The sequence below is a fragment of the Mauremys mutica genome, chromosome 3 (genome assembly GCF_020497125.1).
Source record: "Mauremys mutica isolate MM-2020 ecotype Southern chromosome 3, ASM2049712v1, whole genome shotgun sequence".
In the NCBI taxonomy this organism is placed as follows: Eukaryota; Metazoa; Chordata; order Testudines; family Geoemydidae; genus Mauremys; species Mauremys mutica.
The window spans coordinates 28,086,718-28,106,791 of NC_059074.1; the positions used below are offsets into that span (position 1 = coordinate 28,086,718).

Here is a 20,074-nt window from a genome sequence, read left to right on the forward strand (position 1 = left end):
CCAGAGCACTTGCTGACATCAAGTTATAAACTTCAGTCTGGCTCTCTCTAAGTCACTGGATACTTTTAGACTGAAATTTTAGGATTATGTTGGGTTTTATTTATTTACTTTGGACATGACTGGAATTGTAATGGTTCTTCATAGGCCCCACCTTCACTCTTTGGCTCCAGAGGGCAGGGCCATTTAGATATTGTCTTTATTTCATTTAAATGTAAATGAATAACAGTGGAGCTGAATGTGTTGTAAGTTGTGAATCCCCTGGAAACTATTTGAAAAATGTGTTGAGTATGGTAATGTCAAAAGAAGAGTTGTATCTTTCCTTCCTTTCTATCCTATTGTCACTTCCCCCATATTCATGCCTTAGTCCACATGAATTTGCTTTTATTTTTCTTTCCACTTCCAAATGCTTTATCTGGCTTCCAGATAAACAGTGCTTCTTCTCTGTACGTGACAGAGTTTCTATGTTGTAACTTCTGTACTGCTCCTCTATGCTGTGGGCACTACTTCTCTGCTATCGTCCTGGAGCCAGCTAAATTCTCTGTTCTGCAAACCTTCCATTTGGCACTCAGTGTGCTCCGTCAGACCTTTCGTTTTCAGTAGCAAGACTCAGCTGCAACCTCATTTCCTGTAATCAGTGAATTTACAGTTTTGCCAACTCTCTCACAATTTAATCATGAGTCTCACACAATAGTTCATTTTTTTTCATAAAGCTCTAGCTTCTAGAGTCTAGTGATTGAGAAACTCGGCTTTATTTTATTAGGCTTCTAGCCCTTATGGTTCTGGATAAAAGCTTGAAAATGTGGATTCTAAAGATTAAACAATTAAAAGGCAAATAAGAACCACATTGCAACCTTAACTCTGTCCCTCTCTAGCTGGCAATAGCTACTGGGAATAGTTCAATAAGGGTGATGCCATAATCAATAGGCATGATGAAGTGCTGTGAGATTGTTCATGTTGAACATGTCATTGTTCATGTTGTGTTCCACAAATTTTAATTGCAGCATGTCTCTGCATGCAGTCTATCTGCATGCACTGTGTTAGGTGTAGCTGTATTGGAGGGTGGAGGGACTGGTTGGAGCAAGTTAGAAGAATTCTCACAGTGATATGAGGAGAGGTACATGTGAACCTTCAGGGATCAAATATATCTCATTTCAGTGCTGAGTTCTGTAGGCTGTATCAGTAGGCACGATTTATGAATTATGTCTTACCATGAGTCAGTATTAAAACACACATTAAATATGGTAATAAGATTTGCTATAAACCTGGGTCTGGTGCTACATGTTTTAAAAAAGAGGCTCTCAACCGTTTCCATTCTGAGGCCTACCCAACATGCTATACAAACTCCAGATCCTAGTGGAGGGGGGGTGGGGCTTGAGGCTCTGGCTGCCAGGTGGGGGTGGGGGCCTTGAGCATAGGCGTAGTTTGTAGCAGGCCAATGCTCAAACCACTGAGCTATCCCTGCCCCCACTGAGCTATCCCTGAGTGCAATTAACACAAGTTATGTGTAAATGGCATACCAACCCCTCTTCCCTATATATCTGAACCATATTGCAAGGTATCTGAAACTAATAAGAATATTTTATATGCTTCAGATACAAGATTTCCATATATTTCAATACCTTGCATATTTCCAGGAACAAAGGGACACCACAGCATGTGTATTTGTGTTTGTATCATATGCGTAAGACACAAAGAAACTTACTACTCTTGGTTTGTATACAGCATGTTGTCCAGATGAGAAGCTGAGATGTCGATTAATATTGTTCTTGGGTGAGCTTACAGATTTGGTTGATATAGATAACTTCATTGACATGATCTACTTTGACTTTTGAAAGGTATTTAGCTTGGTTCCACATGACATTCTGATTGGTGGGTTTTTTTGTACAAAATAAATTTAGCTCATGAAAATAGTTACAAAAACTGGCTGATAGACCTCATCTTTTTTGTTATTAATGGGGCATCATCCATAGGAAACATCCATGTGTTTCTAGTGGAGTTCCACAGTTATTACTCATAGGCGAAACACTATTCTATGGTTTTATCAGTGATTTGGAAGAAAATACCAACTCATTGCTGTAAAAGTTTGCAGATGACACAGAGATTGGTGGAGTGGTAAATAATGACAGATCACTTGTACAGAGCAATATGAATTGCTTGTTAAGCTGGGTACAATCAAACATATTTTAATACAGTTGAATGTCAGCTCATATAGCTAGGAATAAAGAATATAGGCCATATTTACAGGATGTGGCACTGTATCATGTTCAAGCAGTGACTCTGAAAAGGAATTAGGGTAATGGTCGATAACTAGCTGATTATGTGTGTGACAAGGTAGCATAGCAGTCTGGAAAGAATTAAGGGCTCCTGGCCTGTCATATGATTCAGCAGGAGTATCTAAGGAGGAGGAAGCTGGGTACACAGACAGGGCATACCTTTCACTTCTTGTCTCCCCTGCTAAGTAGAGGCACGGGAAATCCAGTGTAGGCCAATTTAATTGCTTTATTATTTGTAGTGTTTATGGTTTTGTGTTTGACTAATAAACTGAGGCAAGCACCTTAAACAGACGTGGGTTTAGCTTGGCATTGCTTCCCTTCCTCAGCTGGTGAAATAGCCTGATAGCCTACAATCAGCGGTGACTCCAGGCATCAGAGCTCCAAGCGCGTGCCTGAGGCAGCAAGCTGCAGGGGGCGCCCTGCCGGTCCCTGCGAGGGCGGCAGTCAGGCAGCCTTCGGTGGCATGCATGCGGGAGGTCCCCGGTCCTGCGGATTCAGCAGCAATTCGGCGGCGGGTACGCCGAATCCGCGGGACCAGTGGACCTCCCGCAGGCAAGCTCCTGAAGGCAGCCTGCCTGCCATGCTTGGGGCGGCAAAAAAGCTAGAGCCGCCCCTGCCTACAATGAGCTTCCAGTTCACTTCTCTAGCTACAAAGTCTAGTGCACAGCAATATTAGCAGCGGTTGCAGTATAACAACACATTGTATGAAAGATGCTTGTCTCTTATGTAAAAATGATGCCTTTGATGCCCTATATAGTTAATAAATATGTGCAGGCAAACAGACATTTGTGCACATTACTTTTGGTAAAAGTCTAAATCAGCAATTGTTAACATAAATAGAACAGAGTAGTAATTTAATCAGCTCCATAAAACATAATTTTATATATAAAGTCAAAGATTATTGAAAAAAATATGTTCTATGTCTCTGGTCTATCAATAGGTCACTGAATAGATTTGAACTCTGCAACTCTTCAGATCTGTCTGTCTATCTAAAACTTGTAGGAGGTGAAGGATAGGAATCTTGTCAGTTCAGGGGGAGGAGTAGAGATCTTGATAGATCTGTAGATAGATGTTATACACAGAGTGGTAAAGATAAGGGTATTTATTTATCCAGTCTCTTTTATGGGCATTGATTTCTATATCAATAATATGGGCCGCTTTCCCTCTGTGAATGTTTCTTCGAAATTAAACTTCTCATGTTGTTGTTTTCAGAGAGGTATTTGGTTTTCAAGGTGCTCATGCTTGCCTTACACAATACTTTTTTGCAGTGATCTTGGGTTTCACTCATTCCAATTCTTGCTGTTTTGACTGCAGAAAAGTTACATTGTTCTCTTAGTTTAAATTAATTCCCCTTGAAGTCTATAGCAAAATGCCCACTGACTTCAATAGGATCTTCAAGAGTGTTCTGAGGTGGGGTTGGATACCACAGTGATATGAGCCCTTTGCAGATAATGAGAGATAATATTAGGAATTGCTATAAGGATCATAAATGTACAGCCTTGACTATTGTGTGATGTGCCTCAAACAGTGCTAATGTTGACTTGGTGAAGAGCTGCACTTAGATGACACTGAACAATCTTGGAAGCAGAGCCTGGAAGCATTCCAAGCTTTCCCCTATACCTTCTCTATTTTTCTGAAGGCTTCCACTTTGAGACCCAGAATTGAGAGCCCCAGCTGGTGTTAAAATTGCATCGGCATTGTGCAGAATGGCTCAGATAGGATAAAGATACAGTGTTTGGATCTATTGTCTGTCTATGCATTCAGAGAGAGGAAGTGAAGAAACACCATCAAAGATGTACATGAAGGTCAGGATCTCTTTTTGCACAGAAGCCTAAGGGTTCCTACGACAGTTTTTTGTCCATAATGAGAAAAAAGCTTAATTTTTTTAAGAGCTCTGGAGCAAGTTTCAAGGCTTATAGCATACTTGGAGGCGAATCTATCTTTTAAAGAGAAACTATAGACTTTTTATCCCTGATGACTTCAAATTATTTTGACAACAGATGTCTTCAGAATTATCAAAAGAGATGGAAGATCCACTTCAGAGGAATTCCACCAAACTGCTCCTCTCAAATGCACTCAACAACCAAGAATTCAGGAAATTCATTGTCTTAAGAAGAGCATCACTCAGACATTGACAGTGGGTGCAAATGGGAAGAGGTTTAGTTTCAGTTACTTTCAGATGACCCAGAAAACAGTTATAGCCCAATTCTGTACTTCTGATTGGGTTACATCTTTATTGGGTTACAGAAAAATTCACAGTGAAGTGTTTGGGAGCAATCATGGCAGTTTGAAGAAGGCTACTTATTAGGTATACTGGACTATGAAGATGCTTAAATTCACATCTGGTGGTGATATATCCATATGTATCTCAGATTTCCAGTAAGGGAGCAGATTAGTTTATTCTCAGGAGCTAGTCTAAGATTGCAGAACCCACTCCTTAAGAGTTAAGGACAACCACAGTTCTCACCACTTTCCAGTCCAAGTTCAAGGCAAGCTTCTTTGACCTTGCCTTCACTAATAAAAATATATAGCACAATATGTATAAAAATATATTGTATACTATAATGTATTTTTTTGTAAATCCACATGCAACTTTTCCATTAGGAAAAGGAAGGGGAAAAATAAGGAAAAAACAGCATATTACTGTCACTAGTCATACTGCAAAAAGAACAGGAGTACTTGTGGCACCTTAGAGACTAACACATTTATTTGCGCATAAGCTTTCGTGGGCTACAGCCCACTTCTTCGGATGCATAGAATGGAACACACACACACACACACACACACACACACACACACACACACACACACACACACACACACACACACACACACACACACCTCCCCCATGGCAAGGTGGTAGTTGTCTTACCAACTCTGAGAGGCCAATTAAGTAAGAAAAAAACTTTTGAAGTGCTTAATGCAGTCTTGGAAAGCACTTGGGGACCATGCTGGTGGGCCCAGTACAGGAACCTGAATAGAATAAAAGATTGCCTTTTGTCCTGGTGTTAGTGCCATGGTTGTTCACACAATGCTTGGGAGTACCGAGTGGCTAACTACGTAGGAGTATAGTGTTTGTGTACCTGGACAATTGGCTCATTAAGGACAATTTTTTGAAAAAGATCCAAAGATTAGTCATGCAGGTTCTGGCTTCATTAGTGTTCTCAAGGAAAAAAAATACCCAGAATACCAGCTTTTCTACAAAAGCAGCAAAGAATCCTGTGGCACCTTATAGACTAACAGACGTTTTGGAGCATGAGCTTTCGTGGGTGAATACCCACTTCGTCGGATGCAAGTAGTGGAAATTTCCAGGGGCAGGTATATATATGCAAGCAAGAAGCAAGCTAGAGATAACGAGGTTAGCTCAATCAGGGAGGATGAGGCCCTGTTCTAGCAGTTGAGGTGTGAAAACCAAGGGAGGAGAAACTGGTTCTGTAGTTGGCAAGCCATTCACAGTCTTTGTTTAATCCTGAGCTGATGGTGTCAAATTTGCAGATGAACTGAAGCTCAGCAGTTTCTCTTTGAAGTCTGGTCCTGAAGTTTTTTTGCTGCAGGATGGCCACCTTAAGATCTGCTATTGTGTGCCCAGGGAGGTTGAACTGCTCTCCTACAGGTTTTTGTATATTGCCATTCCTAATGTCTGATTTGTGTCCATTTATCCTTTTCCGTAGAGAAAAGAGCCTTTCTACAGCTAGAGAACATCAATAAAATGTTAACAAATTCCTATGCAAGTTATTCGCCTTACCATTGTATTTCCTGCCCTGAACATAGAGAACATTGCAAATAACCTTAGTTGCAAAAGCAACAACATTCAGATTTTAATAGTAACTATGTTAGGAGATCTGTTAGATATCTTGACTCAGACAGGATCCAGGACATGTTGAGTCTAGCCAAAATAATTTGCCAGAGTTAGAAGCTTTTGTTGGAAGCCAAGTTATCAGCATAGGTAGTGATGACCACATCTGTAGTCTTATTACTGGTGGCCTGGTTCCACCTGAGCAACCTCTGTGGTCACGTGGCATCCAAAGACTTGCTTATTGCATCTGGCTGAGGGAGAACCACAGCCAGATGGAAGTCCAGTGACAACCTGCAATTACAAATAGTCCTCCAAACTTTTTCATTGTAAATAAGTAACCGCATAAGCAATCCCACTCCCCTGGGATGAGGAGCTCACAAGAAGAGGCTGAAATACACAGGCCTCTTGGTAGGGAGCCCACAGGAGTGGTTTTAGATCAGGGAGTATCAGAGTGTATCAAATCTCCTTTTAGGCCATGTGTATACTACATGGACTATCGCAGCATAGCTGTGGTGCTGTAGCTATGTCAGCATAACCTCGTAGTGTAGACACAGGTGTCATTGTAGGAACTCCATCTCCCGAAGCAGTGGTAACTAGATTGATGGAAGCATTGTTCTGTTGACCGAACTACAACTACAATGGGTGTTAGGTAGACATAGCTACACCACTCAGGAGTATGGCTTTTTCACACCCCTGAGAGACAAAGCTATGTTGACCTAAATTTTAAGTGTCAACAAGGCTGTTAAAAGGGGCAGGGTGCTAGACATGCAGGGGTTGTCACTATTATATATTTTGGTGAAATCATACTCCTGCTCTGCAAATAATTGAGAAAGTAAATGTGGTTTTGGCAGATTAATAATTCCTCATTGTAGTGTTTGATCCACGTTTTATAAAAGTGTGTTTACAAAAGTTTGCAGGTGATTCTTGGAACCGAGAGTGGGTTTTAAAAATGTAATATTTAGGTTGAGTGGGTTGAATATTGGTTTTGAGGAGATTACAAAAATCAAAGTGGACACTACAGAATTCATCAGAGGCACAATGAGTGGGAAGAAAGTACAAGTATACATGATGTCACTGTGATCTAGTGATTAAGCACTCCACCAGGAGTTGGGAGACTTGGGTTCTGTTTCCGACTCTGCCTTTGGTTTGCTGGGTGACCTTAGGCAAGTCACTGCACCTCTTTGCCTCAGTAGCCCATCTATAAAATGGGGATAATGATACTGACCTCTTTGTAAAATACATTGAGATCTACTGATGGAAGAATTATTACATCTTCCCGAAGTGAGCAGAATAACTGCTGGTGATATTTTTTGTGTCTGGCATAGTTTATTCAAGGTAAGAAGATATACAGTAAAACCAAAACACCTTATTCTGTAGTGCTGCTTACATATAAGTGGTGTCCAAGTGCTGCCATTTCTATTTGAAATTCACAGGTTCAGAGAAAGTTCCTTCTTCGTAGGATTCACTTAAAAGTAGGAGGTCTACATAGAATAGACAAGATCCTTTATCCCCTGCATGCCTCAAAACTATGGGTTTTCCAATTTCTCTTAAATGACTGGAGGCAGGTGGAACCTTTTGTCCTGTCTGGGGCATAGGTCTCTCTGCTTTTCCCAGATTTATATTACATGTAAGACTTATTTTTTATGGGATTAATTAATTTCATTTTGTCAGGGTTTATTTTTAGCAATTTTTGAGTTTTATGCAGATGACAGAAAATCAGCTTTTTTGGAGCTTTTGTAAATGGCTTTTATATATACTGTAATGAATAATGTATATTGTATGTGTTACTCATTGCAGTAGTATTTATTCTGATTAATCTCTTTGCAGTGTTTCAAACAGCACTAGGTTAAAGTGCACTAGGGAACCTTTAGTGCACACGGGCAGGATCTGCACAAACTAGATATGTGCAACGCTTTACTGCACTTGAGAAATCACACTCCAGTAGTCTGCATGACAGCTCTGGTTAAACAAGCCGTTCAGGGACTGCACAAGGGGAGGAGGGCTAAGCAGGGGCATGGACCACCCCAATAATCGGCTGTGGCACAGAAGTCCGTGGGACGGGGGCACAGAACATGCCCTTCCAAAAGCAATGAAGTTTAAATTCCTGTGCATGCCCCTGAAGCCCTTAGGTACAAGTAACCATTTTTGGTGTATTTTCTGATGTTTTATTGGTTAAACACTAATTTCTTTTTTGTATTGGTGTGTTTTATTGATGTTTATTGAGTAACACCTAAGATCAGAAGCCCTAATTATATGCTTCCAAAGAAGTGCAAATGGCAGACCTCCATGGTGACATTTTTTGGACATCTTGACTCTACTATTCCCCCCCGCCCCAGACAGTTTAATTTGAAATTTAAATGCCCTGAAAGGGAACCAGCAAATTTGGTTTTGGAGTGTTGAACTCAAGATTTTCCTCGGGCAGTCTGCTGTCCCCAGTCACCTGCCTGGCAGAGAAGCAGAAGTTGAAAGTCAAGGTCAGGAAATGTGCTCTGGACTCAGAGGCAGAGAGAGTTTGGCCTTTCCTGCCTGAAGACTCCCACAGTTTGTCAGATGAAGTTCGTTCATAACAATACTTATTGCTCATTCTCCCATTGCCTTCTAGGATCTCTGTGATTCTTCTTCTCTTCTGATAGGAAAGCACGGGCCAGGAAAGTTCTGTCTTTTATTTGAAAATCAGTACTACATTAGGGGCTAATATAAAGCACATTGACTTCAATGGATTTTGGATCACAACCACAATTTCTCTGCAGTCTTTTGGTATCTCATCAGTTGGCAAACAGCTTTCAGAAATAATTGTTAGTGAAACAGTTAGCTAATTTTCTTAATTTTTTAGAATATGTATCGTCTGAACCAGCTGCTTTGCTTGTTCTTTATCAATACTTAAGTGTACAGGTCTTCCTTTAAAATAACACAATACTATGTTGCTTTTTTATTTAAAGATGAAAAGTTGATTAATAATTGAGATTTTTGTTGTGTGCAGCTTACAAGTAAATTTGATGCTCTAGCTTCAGGAAACAATGTATTTTACATTATTCAAAGAATATCAGGGTTGGAAGGGACCTCAGGAGATCATCTAGTCCAACCCCCTGCTCAAAGCAGGACCAGTCCCCTACTAAATCATACCAGCCAGGGCTTTATCAAGCCTGACCTTAAAAACCTCTAAGGAAGGAGATTCCACCATCTCCCTAGGTAACCCATTCCAGTGCTTCACCACCCTCCTAGTGAAAAAGTTTTTCCTAATATCCAACATAAACCTCCCACGCTGCAACTTGAGACCATTATTCCTCTGCTTGGTTTTCTTTAATGCTCATAACTTTATACCACTGCCTTGATTTTTACAACCAACAGATTTAGTTGTTGTAAATCAGTGCAGAAAATGTTTCAGCAGTTTGTTTTGGGGTCTGATACTGCAGTATTTCACCTTTTTTGCTTAATGTATATAAATGCTTTGCTTGGAAGTTAAGGTAAATCGGGATTGCAGTTCAACTACACATTATCTTTTCCTGGATTGCACTCATGAATGTTTAATTTAACATATATAGAATGCTTCAAGCTAGAGTCTAAAAATATGGTTACATGGTAAATATTTCACTTGCTAACTGTGAAGGACAGATGGGTCAGTAATCAAACCTTTATTTCCCCTCTCCCTCCTGTATTTCAGTTCTGTTACAACTGGCTAGTGATGCTTTACCAAATGATATGACCTTATCCCTTGCCTACCTACTTGCATTACCACAGGTAAGTTTGTTTGTGTGTGTGTGTGTGTGTGTGTGTGCGCGTGCAGACGTTAGCCTCTTATATATTTGCTTGCTTATAATCTTGGAAACCTGTTTCTTTGGGCTTAAAATTCATATCCTTGATCTCTACAAAATCCAGCTTTGGGCTGATAATGTTGAAGAAAATCTGAACAGATGTTACTAAACTGTTGTGTTGTGAGTGGTGATGGGAGCCAGACATCCTGATATTAAAATTAACTTGTCGAGCCTTTTTGCACAACAATAACTCAAATGCGGCTGACAAATTTGGAAGGTAGCATTTTAATAAAGAGGGATCAGAATTGTATTTAATGTAGCTGAGTGATATTTTGTGGTAGCCTCAAGACAGGAGCTAGTGTAATACAGGTGGTCTTTTGTTATGTATTTTGATGCAGTTATGTCCATTTTTGCTCTGTATTAAATCCCTTTTAGGGGGGAGAAAAACACACATAGACAGTTCTACTTCTAAACCATGGTTCAAGACTAGCTTCTAGAAAGCTTGTGCACTTACAATTATAAACTTGTTAATTCTTTCATCTAAGTTAATGTCCTTTTTCTCCTAGGTGGTAGATGCCAACAAGTGCTTTGAAAAGCAATCACATTCTGCTTTATCTCTCCAGCTGGCAAGTTATTACTATAGCCTGCAGATCTATGCTCATTTGGCACCATGTTTCAAGGACAAATGCCACCCCCTCTACAGGGTTAGTTCTCTTTTTTTTCCCCCCATATTCATTAATATGCAATATAAAATCTATTCTAAAAAAGCCTGTATTAAGCCTGTTAAGGGGCAGCTCTAACTTGCACTTTGGACAGTCAGCCAGGTTGTATATAATTATTTCTTCTACTGTTCTGTAAACAGAGAAGTACTCAACATATGTTTCAAAATAGTATAATACATGTTTTTGATATGTCAGGTTGTTTAGGATTTGTATACAGAAGCACTGTCCATTTCCAAAGCACTTTACAAACATTCATCATATACTGAATAGGTCATCTGCCAGCATGGATATTACACTTCTGGGGAAGACTAAACTGTCTGTCTAAACAAGAACTGTATTGTTCCAAAAGATTTCTTTTGCGTGTTTTGAGACAGTGTATTGTTGCACTGTACCTTAGGTCAAAAATACGGCATTGCAAATTGATTACCAAATGATAATTACTCACTGATTTGATTTGACTAATTTCTTTCTGTTGTACGGATTCTCTCCTTATTCATCACTAATAATGTCCCCACCTGTGGAATTTTGGAGGTGGTCCAGTGTTGTTTCTTGGAGGCTCAGGGACTAAACCCAACCATTCATCTCAGGCCACTAGATTTTCTGCCTCCAGCAGCTGAACAATTTGATGGTTCAGTTTCTCTGGACCATTTTATCTTATCATTTTTAATTTGTATTTGTTTTATTGGAATAGTGACTTATAATATTTCTTACTCCTCTTCCCCAAGATCAGGTATCTGGCAGAGTGGTGGGTTCAATCACCTGGATCTCCAGCTAGCAGTACCTCCTTTCCGGGACTTCTCTGCCTCCATTCACTCATGGCAGAGCTGTCCAGCCAGCATAGGGAGAAGCAGTGAGGCAGCTCTAGAAAGGGCAAATTAAACTCTGCCTGTTCATAGCTAAGGCTACGGTTTTGTCACAGAGGTTGCTGAAGTCACAGAATCCGTGACTTCCAAAGACCTCCATGACTTCAGCCCTGGGAGCTGCAGGATCCTGCCGTCTTCTGCAGCGTCAGGGAGCGGTAACGTACCCCCCGCTATCTGAGGTAGTGGCCCCCCACGCTCTCAGCTGCAGCAGAAGTACCCCACAGCTCCCAGACACTGCCGGCAGGGGGGATTCCTCTGCGGGCATGGGGGATTCCTACCAGCTCCCCACCTGCTGCCGCCATGGGGCAGAAGGACCCCTGGCTGCTCCCTGCCCGCCGCCATCACGGGGCAGGGGACCCCGGCATTGCTCCCCGCCACTGGGGGGAGGACAGGGGAACCCCAGCAGCGCTCCTTGCTGCTGCGGGGCGGGGGGGAAACCCTGAGCCCCCATGGGCGGTGGGGGCCCCAGAGTTCCCAGCCACCCTGCAGCTGCCCAGTGCCCTCCTATTTTATCATGGATATTTTTAGTAAAAGTCAGAGACAGGTCATGGGGTTCTGTGAATTTTTCTTTATTGCCCGTGACCTGTCTGTGACTTTTACTAAAAATATCCATGACAAAATCTTAGCCTTATTCATAATCAGCTGATCCTTGCACTGCCACAGCATGCAGCTTAGAGTCAGACAGCATGTTGGGTTGCCCCATCTCCTCCCAGAAACCAACTCTATGCATAAGAGTTTGATCAGGAGATTCTGAGCATTTTGAGGAGAGAATCTATAGACAAGATGCTATCTGACCAGCTCAGGGAGTTAGTCCTGCAGAAGACTCTGCTTCACTGTGGGGAAAGGACTTTGCATCCCTTTCCCCTGAAGCCTGAGATGCCTCAGCCATCACTGTCCAAGCCATTGGTCACTATCAACACCAAGGGTATTCACAAGGAACTGTTTACCTAGGAGAGCAAAAATCTGGAACAGAAGCATCCAAGGGTCCTAGATACATTTTCCTCCAAACAAAGAAAATCCTCAAAATGATAAAGGCAAAATGAGCATGTGTACATGAGAACTCACAATTTCTCTACAAGACTCTTTCTTCTGATCTACTCCCTGCACCCAGAGTCTTAAAAAGTGGCTGGTAGTCGCAATGAAGCACAGGTTGTAAATTACACACCTAGACAACATACCATAGTTTGTTCTGTCCGGAGAAGCAAACTTATTCCCAACTGGACAGCTGCTGGGAAGAATTCATAGCCACCGATTGTTCAAAATCAGGAAGAGCTTTCGGAACTGAATGCCAAGAATTGCTCACCCAGGAATCAAAAGAGACATGGTTGGTCAAAACGTTACCAACATGGTAATATTTACAGAAGTCCTAAACTTTACTTCATCAGTCATTTCCCGGCTGTGATTATTTATAACCAAGTAGCCCCAGTAGCTATGATTGCTGATTCCATGCATCAGCTTTCACCCCTGACTGGGTTTCTCAAGATGTGCCTGCAAAAATTCTTTCTGAGAACCTAGGACTAGTCACCTGATGCAATACAAATTTAGGTGTCATTCTTTGATCACTCCCAAATGTCCCGTCATGGGCAGGGAAGTACAAAACATATGCTGAACACAACCCAGTTTTCACTCTAGACTCTGGAAGCAAGCCTTTCAGGGTGAGATGCATACTTGAAAGGCAGTCTTTCAGAATCTCAGAGTTCACATTGTTTTAGTTCACTTGACATCTTTGGGTTTTAATAAAAATATTGGTTCCATTCCATATTGCCATACCTATGTGCCATACCTTTTTAGGGCAGCGGCCAGTTCCAGCTGCTTCAGAGGAAGGTGCAAGTAACCAGGTAGGGGGCTGTTTTGGTGGTCACAGAGGAAGTCTACTCCTACTTCCCTTTAGAGGTGGCTTCTGGTTGAGGCATGGGTGTTTAAAACCTTTCCAAAACCAGGGAGTAACTAGAGATCAAAGCTTCTCCACGGCAGTAGAAATAATATCCGTGGCAGAGAAGAATTTACTACCTTTCAAAACAGTTAAAATAAAGGATGCAGAAAAGAGGAAAAGGGAGAGTTGAAGTCCTCCTCTTAATCTTCGACTGGCCCAAAGGGCTCTTTGGACTTGTTAGTCCAGAAACTCACATTGCACCTGCTGCAATTACTAGACCTCTCAAAGCAGGGACACCTTCATCTGGATCTAGAAATCAGACAATTAACAGCCTGGGCATCAAAAGAGAAGTAAAGTTCAGCAAGGATTCTCCATTAGCCCCTCATGCATCTTGGAATCCAAGCAGAACTCTCAAGGAAATTTCATTCGTTGATCTGGTCAAATTACATTTCTAGTGTGAGGGGAAACATAAAGCTCTTTGCAGGAAAGGACTTATTGTGCCGTATCTGCAGAATGGGGTCCTGACTTCCAGGTGGGTGTTATAATATAAATAGAATAATAATCACAAAGTTCTGGTGATCTCAGCTGTTAAGAGAGTGAAGGAATAAGCCCCCTATTTCCCTGGTCCTTCTCACATGAACAGAGAGCAACCATACCTGAAGTCCGAAGGTGCAAACAATTCGATGTTTGTTGGGGTGAACTTCCAGCAAGCATGATTTCAGTTTCCTTCCTCAGTATCCCCCTTCCCAGCTCTGACACCACAGAGCCTTGCCTGTGTCCCTGTTCCCAGTTCCTGTTCCCATTCCCCCCCTTGGCGAAACATTCCAATTTTCTCACCTCCATTCTTCCCCCCCCCCCCCCCCCACTTCCTGTGTTGCAGTCTATTTTTCTGTAACATTACCTATTGGCGCATCTTATTTTGCAACCTTACTGGCATAGGGATATTCCTAGGTCACCGACTTATGACAAGTGTTCTTAAGTTTACAGCCTAGTATGGCTAAACTAAAATCTTACAGGCCTCAGCCTGCAGGTCTTGCAGTCCAGCCATGCTTTACTTATATACATCATACACACTCATCACACTTTGGGATCTAGTAGCACAAATATGGAGTATGAATAGTAAAATAATAGCTCAAGCATATGAAGTACATACGCCAATTCACAGAATCATAAAAGTATGCGACTGAAGGGGCCTTAATAATAGATCATTTTCTGTTCATCTCATTCCATGCAAAATGCTGAGGCCTTAGGGTCTCAAAGTTGCTGCAGGTAAGATGTTAGAATCATGCACCAGTTGGCATCCTAGGCACCTGGGAAATTATTCACAGAAGTCCTGACATATATTGGAGGGAAGGGGGAAGAGCATTTGGGTTGTTCCTACATAATTCCTTAGTGTGTGTATCTCTTGCTTTATTCATTGATCTGGTCGAATTTACATTTTTGGTGTGAGGGGAAACAAAGTTCTTTGGGGGCAGAGCTATCTCTTTGTGCACTTCCTAACACAATGGGGCCCTGACCTCTAGATAGGGGTCGGCAGCCTTTCAGAAGTGGTGCGCCGAGTCTTCATTTATTCACTCTAATTTAAGGTTTCGTGTGCCAGTAATACATTTGAATGTTTTTAGAAGATCGTTCTATAAGTCTATAATATATAACTAAACTATTGTTGTATGTAAAGTAAATAAGATTTTTAAAATGTTTAAGAAGCTTCATTTAAAATTAAATTAAAATGCAGATCCCTCTGGACTGCTGGCCAGGACCCAGGCAGTATGAGTGCCACTGAATATCAGCTCACGTGCCGCCTTTGGCACGCGTGCCATAGGTTGCCTACCCCCGCTGTAGATGCTGTTGTCATACAAATAGAGTAATACAGTAATCACAAAGCTCTAGAGATCTCACATACACTAGAGTTTCTTCAGGAAGTTCTGTTGGATTCTTACAATCAAGCACCATAGAAACATGGATGCAGATCTTAGCAGCATTTTGTAGGCAGGCACATTGGATTCTTCATTTGCATCTCAGATGCCAAGTTTAATCACAGTAACAGTGTGCCAGTCTTTTTGTTGCTATTACTTCTGAAAGGCAAGTTTTGGAGTTAGTTCCCATATCCACACAAGAACCACTGGAGAAAAAGATTATTCCTATAGCTCCAGAAATCTTTCTGTTTAAGGTAAGTTCCTAGTTCCACAATTCCTGGGAAATAGTTTTCCCATCATTTTATTGTAACCCTTGGAAACTTGTTGCATAAATGAGTATTCCTAAAACTCTGAAGCGATATCTCAGGCATCTGCAGTACATATGTCAATTGTGTCCTGGTCATCACATTCTATTCAAAATGCCAACACCTTAGGACAGGGGTGCTGGAACAATTTTTATAGTAAAGGTGCTGATGATGGAAACCATGTATTTGGTGTTCGTTATGACTACTTCAAGCCAGGAGGTTCGGCAGCAGCCCTAGTTCCAGCACCACTGCCTTAGGGACTCAAAGTTGCTGCAGGCAAGATGTAATAATGCTACACCAGTTGTCATACTAGGCATCTGGCCATTGCCTAAACAAAGCTTTCTCTTTTAATTCAGAAAAAAGGACAGTTTCCTTCTCCCTCCAACTCTTGGTAAGGGCCCTATGTCAAATAACTTTTTCCAACCACATTTTTAACATCATAACTCCTCCAAATCAATTTATGTAACTAAGTATGTTTCTGCACCTCTCATCCCCAGCTGCAGACTCACATCGCTCAGCTTCTACTTTGATCCAAGAATTTCATGATTGAACTATTTGTCACAAAAGAAATAATGATCTCCTTGTACAACACTAGGTTAGGTGTAGTCTCACAGTTGTATTATTGTGTTCCTGTAACACCTACTTGTCCCCCTTGCTAAGTCTCTTGTCCCTTTTTAAAAATGTCTTGGAGGCAGCAAGAGGGGGAAAAGAGAACTTGTGCTACGCGTTCAATTTAATGCTATTTTCAAGCTGCTCTCCAAACACTGATAGTGTAAAAAACATAATATTCCTAAACTTATTCTTCTCCAGATCCCTACCCAACTGCTCTTCTCTCACTCCAGTTGTCAAATTTGCAAGGTGATCTGCTACAAAATGCTAAAGTTCATTTTACTAAAAGATCTGGCTTCCACAATCAGAGGAGAACCAGAACGCTCAGTTAGGGAGTGTCTAATTTTCTTGCCACCCTCTGATTGTTTTTGTGGTAGCCGTATGTGGACTTTCACATAGCAGTACATGGCTGTAAGTTGCTCACTACGTGCAGCATCTTTGTGTCTCCATGAGATAATCACCTAAGACTTGAAAAAGTTTTCTAGTGAGCTGGAGCAAAAGAAAGAAAAAATACTGATGGATTAAAGTGCTTTCAGGACTGAGAGATATTTTGAGAGACTTATACCACAGTGATTCTGATCTACTGTGAGAAGTGGGTTGAAATTGTAAATGCATTTCATACAGGCCCCCAAATAGCTATCACAGGTTAACAACCTTTGAGTCCTACCTGCTTGGGCTGAATGTGAAACAGAGATGAAGAGGCGTAAGGCTCTGTGTCCCATTACAATCTATTGAACTATCCTGTCGGCTATCTTGTATTTTATGGGCAGTTATGTTTTGTGGTGCGATTTAATTTGAGCATGTAGTCCGTGAGGTTTTGATAATTACCATGCTCATTTAAACAGGATAACTTAAAACTCAATAAATCATCATTGCCACACATCTCACTTTCTGTTAGGTTTTTTTCCAATAAGTAGTGGGAAATCCTTTTGGACTTCTCCAATGCAATAAAATTAAAAAAAAAAAATCTAGGAAGTATTCCATTAGCCAAAAATTGCCTGAGTATTCAAACAATGGAACCTACCATTTAAGGGGTTTACTATCAAATCTATTTATATGAGTATTCTTGCCTTTACTACTCAGATATGCATAACATTATCCTGTTTTGACATCCATAGGTATAAATCAGTTATGTCTAGAATTGTGTGTTCATTACAGTGAAATAAAATACCAGGTTAAAACTATTCCCCTGCTTATAAACAAGAGTGGAGACTTCTCATTTCAAGCTTTAGTGATAGTTCCACATAAATTCCATCTCCACATCATGGAGTCTTGTACCAAATAAATAGAGGAGGGACTCTCCATTAGGTAGTTATAATTTTAGAAATTGAAGGTACTGTGGAATTGTAGTTCTAATGGCTGCCCATTTTGGGTAAGCAGTATGGGTCAAATTAACATTATCATGCTGTCCACAACACACACAAACTGAGAAATTGGAACCTATCATTTTATAAGCAACATTTTTTTTAAAGGAACACATAATTAACCAAGTGCTGCTGGATAAAATACGGCAGGATAGGAGGGGAATTTAGTAAATATTAAAAACGAAATACCCTATATACTTGTATTAATAACTATCATTTTCAGATACAAATTTAAGAAAAAAATACAAGTGTTACCTATCCTCATGCTTCAGGACATAAACTGATTGGTATCTGAGGTCAGGAAGAAATCCCTCATGTGTAAACCAGATGCATTACCTCCAAAAACACTGCCTACTATACACACCTGAATTCCATAGCAGAAAATTCTATTTTTTTTTAAGTGGTAACTTTAGGCTCAGGGCAAATGAAAGGCAATTGACTGTTTCAATTGACTCCAGAACCTGATGAACTGGAACATCCAAGAGTATTTTTTTTTTAAATTAAGATTATTAAAAGCACCCAAGAGTGTCAGGTGCCTCCCGATACAGATTAAAAGGACATGTTCCCTGGTTTGAGGGGTTAATAAACTAATGTAAGATGTGATTCAGTGAAAGGAGTAACAGACATTAGGGAAGGATCAGAGAGCAAAGACATGAATTACATTTTTAAAGGTTGCAGGCTTAGGTCTTAACCGTATAAACACTTTGTTCACATGGCAACTTGAAAAACAATGTTAAAGTTAGATATCCAAGTTTGTCATCCACTCTGCAGCTCCTGGCTGTCCTGGAGAAATTGAAAAACTTACACATATACTTAACTTTACATACTGTGAGTAATCCCACAGTAGTCAATGGGACTACTCACAGTGCATAAAGTTAAGCGTGTGCATAAAGCTTTGTAAGGTCAGGGCTTTACTCAGTGAAGGCTAGTGCACAGAATGAGGGACTGAAGTTTTTTTTTTTGTTTTTTTTTTGTTTTTTTTTAAAGATAGATAAAATTAGAAGGTGATTTAGTCAGCCATTTTCTTATAGACATCCTGGAAAAAGTGAGTCTTCAAGAGGGATTTAATTGAGGAGAAGGTAGGTCTTATTTACACAGTATTAAATCCTGGGACTACATCAGTGCACTCAGGTGTGCACTAAAATTTACAGCCCAGCTGCTGTGCACTAACACACCATAAAGACAACCCTGTAGCGTCTTTGTGGACCAGCTCAGGAAGGAATTATTTACTAAGATCACTTCTGGAGGACATTTCTGTTCTCCAAGCCTAAGTTTCTTATTTTCATCAAAAGATAAATTTTGTAGGTCTTCTTCCTATTGATAGAACAGATAAGATAACTGTTTTATTGATCTACAAGGAAAGCATACTATCTTCGAGAGTGTGGGGGTCCTCCAGGATGCCATATTCTGAACACTTGTGGTATTCACAGGCAAACAGAAAAGATATATGGACCTACTTTGAGTTCCAAATCAATAATACTCATATGTAGCATTTATTTTATCTTGTCATGATATTTCTTTTTATTTGAGGAATTTGTTGAGAATTACTAAACTTGACTGAAGGATTGCAGTTTGGATGTTCCAGCAGCTCACCCCAAAATTGTCTGGAAAAGAGAAGACTGAGATGGGGACATAACAGTTTTCAAGTACATAAAAGGTTGTTTCAAGGAGGAGGGAGACAAATTGTTATTCTTAACCTCTGAGAATAGGACAATGAGCTTAAATTGCAGCAAGGGAGGTTTAGGTTGGACATGAGGAAAAACTTCCTGTCAGGTGTTTAAGCACTGGAATAAATTGTGGTTGTGGAAATTCCTTCACTGGAGATTTTTAAGAGCAGGTAAGACAAACACCTGTCAGGGATGGTATAGATAATACTTAGTCCTGCCATGAGTGCAGGGAACTGGACTAGATGACCTCTCAAGGTCCCTTTAAGTCCTGTGATTCTATGCACTTATGTCATGCCATTTGCCAGACTCCATCTTCCTTGCCTGCAGGTGTGGCTTCAAGCAGTGTATTCACCAAACCAACAGTCCATGAATGCCATAGTTACCACCAAAGTCTCTGCTATGGTAGAAGAATCCCTGCAAGGTGTAAGAGGATGTTTCAGTACTTTCCTCCTCACTGCACAGGACAACCATTACAGATGCCTCCCTATTAGGTTGGGGAGCTCATATGCACATGTGCATAGCACAGAGCACTTGGACATCTCCCTATTACACCCACTTATTACCTTATATTTGGGGGAGGAGGAAACAGAAGAGTCCAGTTTGCTCTGGGACAGGTGGAAATGAGAATTTTGAAAGCAGTGTCTATTGATGCATGCATCTCCAGGGTCTTACAGAACAGTTGTCAGAACAGGGCGTAAGTCATCTTTGTTGATCCAAACTGGCCCAGACAGTTTTGGTTCCCAAGACTCCTATGCATGTCGTCTCAATCAACATTCAGTCCTTTTCCGATCTCCTGACCCAGGGGAAAGGTATAATCAAGCCCCAAACCCCAGTCACACCATCTCAAGGCATGTTTTTTGGATGGGTGTCAACTTCTGAAGCTGTACTAAGCAGCCTTATCAATAGTAGAAAGGATTCCATTAGAAGATGTTGTTTA

The 20,074-nt window shown here is 40.8% G+C and overlaps 1 protein-coding gene across 1 annotated transcript in view; it reads left to right on the plus strand.

Moving 5' to 3' along the window:
• Positions 1-20,074, plus strand: part of NBAS (NBAS subunit of NRZ tethering complex) — a 363,078-nt gene that overhangs the window by 172,925 nt on the left and 170,079 nt on the right. The window contains exons 39-40 of the mRNA XM_045011210.1: positions 9,731-9,807; positions 10,388-10,525. Of these exons, the coding sequence (XP_044867145.1) occupies positions 9,731-9,807; positions 10,388-10,525 (215 nt within the window). The remainder of the gene's footprint in view (positions 1-9,730; positions 9,808-10,387; positions 10,526-20,074) is intronic.